Source organism: Triticum dicoccoides, chromosome 4B (genome assembly GCF_002162155.2).
Source record: "Triticum dicoccoides isolate Atlit2015 ecotype Zavitan chromosome 4B, WEW_v2.0, whole genome shotgun sequence".
NCBI classification, from domain to species: Eukaryota; Viridiplantae; Streptophyta; class Magnoliopsida; order Poales; family Poaceae; genus Triticum; species Triticum dicoccoides.
Window position 1 is genome coordinate 24,195,476 of NC_041387.1, and position 8,303 is coordinate 24,203,778.

An 8,303-nucleotide genomic window follows, 5' to 3' on the forward strand; every position below is an offset into this window, starting at 1 on the left:
AAAAAACTGAACGAAATGTTATGAAACAAGATAAATTTTGGCAACCACCAAAAAAGTAGCACGAACTCAAAGCAACAATGCATGGTGGATCCATCCCGTGCACTATAGAAAAACCACTCATGTTTTCTTGGTCATTTTGGAGATTGCTACAATGCATTGAACCGGTACATTTTGCATTCCCATAATGTATTCCCGTAACTTGAGAGCATGTTTTCTGAATGATTTGAAGATTCTGACCATGCATTGAGAGCATGTTTTCTGAATGATTTGAAGATTGCTCACCACGCAAACTTGAGAGCATGTCTGACTTATAAAATCATAATCGGACAAATATACGAAAAGAAAATTTATATATTCCGTTCAATGAAAAGAACAAACACAACAATAAAAAGCAGTACATTTCGATTCCTCGTATTGGCTCTGAAGGCTAAACTGCGAGGCTAACTTATTCAATCTTATTACAAGTGCATGCAAGCTTAGCTAGAAGCTTGAATACGTGTCTTATGTTGAACAATTATTAAATTTCACTGGTATTGCATATATCAAATTATATACTGATCATTTCAGGGCAAGCTCCTAGGGATTAAGACCCACCAGCGAACTTGGACTTGAGAAGTTCGACGACCCCGGCCTCCACCCTTAGCGCCTTGGTGAGCACCGGCGTGGGGATTGGCGGGTTGGAACCGAAGAGCGTGAGCGGCACGAAAACGATGCCGGGGTTCTGGCTGTTGAAGGAGACAACCATGTAGGCCTCCGTCTTACCAACGTTGAACTGGAAGTGCATGAGCCCGCGCGGGATGAGGAATGTCTCTCCAGCACGCACCACCCTGGAGTAGAGCTTGTTTCCGGAGTCGAGGCTGCCGAGGATTCCAACGAGGAGCTCACCTTTCATCACCATGCCGATCTCGGTCCCGCGTGGGTGGACGTGCGGCGGGTTGGTGCCTCCCGGCGCGAAGTCCACGCGGTTCATGGACACACCCAGCGTGTTCGTACCGGGCCACTCGGCCACGTCGAGCTCCGTCACGGCCGAGCCATTCGGGGTGGACGTGTTGCCGGCCTTGGCCAGCTTGGACGAGAAGAGGAAGTCGTCACCGGCCTCCGACATGGGCTTGCATGGATGCCCGTTCATAGAGACTGCCTTCCCGTCGAGGTCAGCAACGCAGAAGTCCTGGAGAGGGTCGGGGTCGGAGGCCAGGACGGCCGGAGCAAGGAGCAGCATGGCAAACAGGCCAGCCCCTAGGTTTTTGGAGTAACCCATGGCTTGCTATGTAGCAAGCTTAGCTAGCACTGATCAGCTAGAGTTCGTTGATCAAGAGTCTTTTTGAGGCACTGGTGGTTGCAGCTAAGCTGTGGTGGATGAATTAGCGATGAGGCATATGGAGTCTTTATATAGGGCTATGATCAGTGCATGCATGCATGCATGTATGCATGGTGCTGGCTATGCATGCTGTCACCGCATGCATATGCCGCATGTGTGAACACCGGAAGCAGAGTTATTTTGGTGAGGATAGAGTATATTATTGATATTATTGGGGTCGAGATCTCACCTTGTGAAGAAATTGAAGATGGCCCAAGGTCAGAAGTCAAGGCCATACCGGCTGCTAAGGAAAATGGGACCTGCGAACAGAGACAAGGAGGAGGTGTATCTCAATGGAGTATTGCGCTTGGAAACAGATGTTCACAAGATTCGTGCACACCTCTACTCAACGATGATCTTGATTTCGTCTAGGATTCGGAAATTCATGAGAAAAATTGGCAATGTAGAAGGATAAGCACAACTATTAGTAACCACCAGTCCACAACTATTGGTTCATATAAGTACTCGCGCAAAAATAACATATTTGTATTCATACAAAAATATCACATTATTACCCACACCTATAATTCATACCCCTACGTCTCAAAATATAAAGAGTATTATTTTTTCTAAAAACCTTTTTATGTTTGACTAATTTTATGGCAAGAAATATAAATATTTGCAATACCAAATAAACAAAATATATTTGATGGTGGATTTAATGATACTAACTTCGTATTGTAGATATTAGTATATTTTCCAAATAATCTTGGTCAAAGATTAATAAGTTTGAAATTATAAAGCCTAATACACTTGTACTTTGAAAACGGAGGGACTCATGGAAAATACCAGTTCGACCAATCATTGTGGAGATATAATAAATATTTGGTTAGTGTTTTATAGAGATTAAAACTTGTGCCTTGTAGTGTTTTATCGGCTCGTTCCAGTGCTTGTAGTTGTCACTAGGTGATCTACAGACATGAATGTAATTTTTTACTTCTTTTGTTTGTTGTACTACCTTAATTAGCAGTTGACGAATAGATCAAAAAAATTCTCGCCAAAAAAAGGATGCCTTGGAGAGGTTGGCAATATGTTTGAAAAATGGCAAGGTGGGAAGGATAAGTGAACGTGGTAAAGATGCGCAGGCACACACGCGCACACACTATCACCATATGCAAACACTCACAGGACATCTACTACCGCAAACTAGAATTGCGCAGCTTCAAGAATGGCGAAGTCACTAAATACTTGGCATCAACACGATCGCTGGTGGACTTGAAATACAACCACATGTTGGTTCTAGGGTGTATGCAGAGATTGATATAGTTCGACAGAGCAGGCGTGTGAGTCAGTTCTGCTTAAAGGATGAGGTCGAATCAGGGCTAGCCATTGGTGTTTGAGACGAGCAATGTGTACCCTAAAATTTGTAAACAGAAAAATGTGTTCTAAATTCTAGGACTGCACTATAAATATGATGTCAGAGTTTTGACCATAACAAATCGAACGTTTCTCATGGCAAATTATGTTCTTTAAGGATGACAAGTTTAGTGCGAGCATGACTATATTTTTCATCATCGCATCAATATAAATTGGCATGAAGAACGTCAGATTTGTCGTGCCTAAAAATCTGACATCAGAATTTTTGTGTTTCGGAAATTTCATCATGATGATTGATGGTGACATGCGGCCATGCGGGTGCTCCACCTGGCGGAGGGGCTACCGAACTGGCCGGGTACACCGGAGACTGGAGACAGGGAGAGGCGGGCCGATGCGCTGGATGGCTCAGTCAGAAAGAAAGTCTTGACTCTTGGACACAACAGGCTCGTTGATTGTCACTGACAAGCACGTTTTAGTTGTTTCGCTGGCGTCTCGCGAATTTTTAAACTGTGATCAATCGTTGGTTTGTTGAATGATCGATCAGGCGCGTACTTCCCTTGTACTAGTAGCCAATGAGAACCCCTTCACTGCGCCAACGTGCAATATACTACTGGCAACAAGTCATCGAGAAACGAATCAAGAAACTATTTGAGAGAGACCGGTGCCAGGTTCATATCAGGGTTGGTACAATCATTGCTATACGCTGAACGTTAATTAGCAGATGTCTCTCTCTCTTCAGTGAGTACAGAACTAGAGATAAACCGGCGGATAAGTCAAGCCCGCCGCCACCCAACGGCTGCGTTGCACGTTGCTGCTTGGGCTGGACCATGGTTTTCACTTTCAGTGAGATTTCACTGAAATTCACTGAATTTCATTAATTTTAGTAGACACTGAAATATTACGTTTCGGTCAAAATATTTCAGCAAATTCAGTAGTACACAGGAAATCAAATATTTTTCAAAATATTTTTTGAAAATTTCAAATATTTAATTAAATTCAAATGAATATTTCGGCCTTTTGGCTGAAATGCAAACTGAAATAACTGAATTTCACTGAATTTCAGTGATTTCAGTTGGTGCTGAAATTTTGTTGAAACTGAAATTGAAAACCATGGGCTGGACCAATTAGCAAAGGTTGAAATAGCGGACCAAACTGTGGCTGGGTGGTTAGGCCTTCTGGTGACGTGTGTTCAGTGGAAGTAGATGTTTCCGTTGACTACGAAGACGACAGTGGCGACTTCATCAATCTCAAGATGATATGTTAACTCCGTTTCTCAAAGGTGCTCATAGAATAAGACATGCATGCATACGTTTATAAAGATTAGTGTATTTGCGTATGGATAAAATTAAGTCTACGTCTTTACTGTGTTAAAAAATAAACAAAGGTTAAAATAGCTAGCAACACACATCGCACTTGCTCGTCCAAGCCCAACGGTGGATAGCCTCCTATGAGTTCCTGTCCGAGCCTCGTCGATCGGTTGCATCATCCATGTCTCCAGGCTTCGTTTATTCTAAGTTGTGGTTAGTACGAGAAAAATGTGGCGAGCCTTTGCACCTCATTGAACTGACATCAGATTGAAACAATAGATGTCTTATTCAAAGTCGCCACAAGGCTTGATGATCCACTAAACAAACCAAACATCTCCTGCACCGCAAGGAGCTCAATAGGTAAAGATTTCATAATCATAGCCATGTCATTAGCGAAAAGCGATAACCTATGCCGAGTACACCATTGCACCAAAATTCCTAATATGCTGCTTCTCTCAAATTTCAACACCATGGCATTCGTGTGACATCCATAATTACAAGAAATAGAAGTGACGATTATGGATCGCCATACCTAAACCCACGTGCATGCCAAATTCTACTGCCCTGGTATCCATTGATCAAAACTCTCATACCGGCTAAAGAAAGCATAAGCGAAATCCAAGAGCAACACCTAGCCCCAGTGGCGGACCTAGAAATAAAATGGAGGGTGTGCACACTTCAACAAAGTTGAAGTCTATTTCAATTAGCTCGCATGGGCCTTAGAAATAAGCTAATTTTTACATGGTGAAAAAATGTTTTCCAAAAATCTGGGTGTGCCATGGCACACTTGGCACACCTGGCACACCCCTGAGTACGCCACTGCCTAGCCCCAGAGCCGCAATCAACATTTGTGCAGCAAGAATGGCCACGAAACAACGTCGTAAGCCCTCATGACATCGAGCTTCCGGATTCCTCTGATGGAATTATTTGATAGATTTGCTAACCAACATGAAATTACCTTCGATTGTCTTTGAGCGATGAGATGACCCAAAACATAGGGCGCATAGAAAGTGCAAGGGCCTTGGAAATTATCTTAGGGATCCCATGAAGTAGACTAATGGGATGGAAATCCGCAATATTGGCCACCCCATCTTTCTTAGGGAGGAGAGCAATGTAGGCCTAACTGCGGGAATGAAAATTCCTACCATTATCAAGAGCAATCTGCTGGATTGCAGCCATAAGCGCATCCTTGATAATAGATCGATAAATCTGATAAAAGCGCGCCAAAAAGCCCTCTGCCCCTAGCGCCTTGTCCGAGAAATTGGGATTTTTCAATATGACACAATAAAAGGAAGAGGTGGATGCATTTACATATATGCACAAAGCTTGAACCGATACATTTGTAGTGCATTCCAATAACTTGAGACCATGCTTTTCTGACAAATGATGTTCTACCATGCATGGATCCACCATAAGTGATCGCTTTGAGACTCATGCTATTTTTTTGATTGTTATTAAAATTTATCTTCTTTCAAAGTGTTGCATAAGGTTTTTACTCTCATTCAGAAGTGTATCATAATGGTTCGTTGTGTATCGCCGTTTATCAGCAAGTCTAATCTAAAAAGAGTGTATTTTGTTATTGGTACATACTGAGATAGGATGATACACTGAAACAAGAAAACGAAACCCAAACGAAACATTACGAAACACGATCAATTTGACAACAACCAAAAAAGCAGCCCGAATCTCAAAGCAACAAGGGATGATGGATCCATATATATGGGATAGCCCGTGCATGGTAGAAAAAACCCACTCTCATATTTTCGTACATTTTCTAGATTGCTACAATGCATTGAACCGACACATTTTAAATTTTGACAATATATTTCCGTGACTTGAGAACATGTTTTCTAAATGGTTTGGAGATTGTGCACCACGTCGCCACGACGTAAACTTGAGAGCATGTTTGACTTATAAAAGGGCAACATGACAAAATTGCAAAAATGATAATTATATATTTCGTTCAATGAAAAAAACAAAGACGGCAATAAAAAGTAGTACATTTCAATTCCTCGTATTGGTTCTGAAGGCTGAACTGCAAGGCTAACTTATTCAATTTTAATACAACTGCATGGAGCTTAACCAGAAGCTTGAATACATGTCTTCTGCTGAGAATTATTAAATTTCTCTAGAATGCATATATTGAGTTATATATTGATCATTTTAGGGCTGGCTCCCAGGAATTAAGACCCACAAGCGAACTTGGATTTGAGAAGTTCCACGACCCCAGCCTCCACCCGGAGAGCCTTGGTGAGCACCGGCGTGGGGATTGGTGGTTTGGAGCCGAAGAGCGTGAGTGGCACGAAGACGATGCCTGGGTTCTGGCTGTTGAAGGATACGACCATGGAGGCCTCTGTCTTGCCGACGTTGAACTGGAAGTGCATGAGCCCGCGCCATCGCCTGGGAACACTTGAAGCAGAGTTAGAGCATTACTAGTAGAACCCTCAAACCCTCAAACCCTTATAGCAGTTTTAATGGTTGAGAAGTGCCATTTTTTGACACTTTTAAGGGTTGAAAAACAGGGGCAAAGACTAGAACCCTCAAACCCAACCCGTAAACTGCTTTAAAGGTTGGATTTGAGGGTTCTAGTCTTTGTCTCAACCCCAACCTTTAAAACTGTCATTTCATATATCACACATTTCATCACATTTCATCATATGACATATCCCAAATTCCATCACATTTGACATAAAACAATAATCATTCTAGTTATTATTACAACACCGAATAAAACAATAATCATTCAAATTATTACAACAATGTTTGAGCAAATTACACTAATTATTCGAATCAAATAGGACATAGAAAAGTAAAACAAAGATACATCATGGGCCAATGCGCCGCCCATCCAACTGCCAGTGGTGCTCTATTAGATCATCCCGGAGCCGACCATGAGTGGTTGCATCCTCAATCTCACGATGTGCTTGAAGAAAAGAGTGTATGCGAGAAGGGTTTCTTTCCGGTTGCACACGGGTACCAACATTGTCATAGAAACAAGGGAGGTTTAACCCTCTTTCATCCTCTAGGATCATGTTGTGTAGAATCACACAACATTTCATGATGTTCATCAAGGTTTTTTTGTCCCAAAACCGAGCTGGACCACGAACTATGGCAAACCTTGCTTGCAAAACACCGAAAGCTCTCTCAATATCCTTGCGGGCTGCCTCTTGTGCCTTGGTGAAATGAGCCTCTTTTCTTGTTAAGGGCACCCCATTTTTCTCCTTGATGGACTTCACAAGAGTTGCCCATTCGGGATAGATGCCATCGGTGAGATAGTATCCCATTGAGTACTCATTGTCCATGATTTTGTAGTTGCAAGCTGGAGCATCCCCAGAAATTAATCTTTTGAACAAAGGAGATCTATTGAGGATATTGATATCATTGAGTGTTCCCGGCAACCCAAAGAATGCATGCCAAATCCATGTGTCCTGAGATGCTACGGCCTCAAGCACAATGGTAGCATCACGGCTTTTACCGCAATACATTCCGTGCCATGCCTTTGGGCAATTTTTCCACCTCCAATGCATGCAGTCAAGACTACCTAGCATCCCCGGCCATCCCCTTTTTTCATTAATTTCCATTAATCTCTTTGTATCTTCCTCGTTTGGTGCCCGAAGATACTGCTCACCGTACAATCGAATGACCAACTTGGCAAACCTACGGACTGACTCCGTGGTTGTATCTTGCCCAATGCGAAGATACTCGTCGGTATAATCCGCGGGTATGCCATAAGCGAGTACCCGCATTGCCGCCGATATCTTTTGATATGCACTAAACCCCATGATACCGGCGGCGGATCTACGACGTTTAAAGTAATATGAGGCGGCCTTACAATCGGTGACAATCTTCACAAACAAACTACGCCGCATTCGGTACCTTCTGCGGAAGAGACGAGGAGGGTACGTAGGTACCTCGGAGAAGTAGTCTTCCATCAAATGTTCGTGTCCGAGAGCGCGGTTCCGGTAGATGGTGACTCGCCCCATCTTCGACCCTCTCCTCTGATCCATCAGCTTCACGCGGTTTTCAAAGGATTGCACGTTGATGAGGAGGCTCATCATCTCGACGTCATCGTCTTGCAACAACTCATCGATGTCCGAATCGTCGGATGACGACCAACCCGATGAATCGGACAACGAGTCCATGTCGTTGTTGTTCACCTCCATCTACACAATACAACAAACAATAAATTGTGAGTGCCAACAATGAATCAAAAAGGAAAAAAATAAAACAAAAAGAAAGAAAGGAAAGCATACCTACGGGGAGCTCGGGGCGGCGGCGCGGCTGCCTCTGGCCTGCCTGGCCTCTGGCGCGGCGGCTCGAGG

At 43.3% G+C, this 8,303-nt stretch overlaps 1 protein-coding gene across 1 annotated transcript; it reads right to left on the reverse strand.

Annotated features, from left to right (window-relative positions):
* Window positions 1–333: 333 nt before the first annotated feature.
* LOC119294714 (oxalate oxidase 1) lies at window positions 334–1,394 on the reverse strand. Its single transcript, XM_037572956.1, has one exon. It carries the CDS (start codon window positions 1,256–1,258, stop codon window positions 584–586), a length of 675 nt encoding a protein of 224 aa, XP_037428853.1. The 5' UTR covers window positions 1,259–1,394; the 3' UTR covers window positions 334–583.
* Window positions 1,395–8,303: the final 6,909 nt, after the last annotated feature.

Coding starts and splice junctions, on each gene's coding strand:
- LOC119294714 (XM_037572956.1), bottom strand. CDS start 1,258: ATGGGTTACTCCAAAAACCTAGGGGCTGGCCTGTTTGCCATGCTGCTC.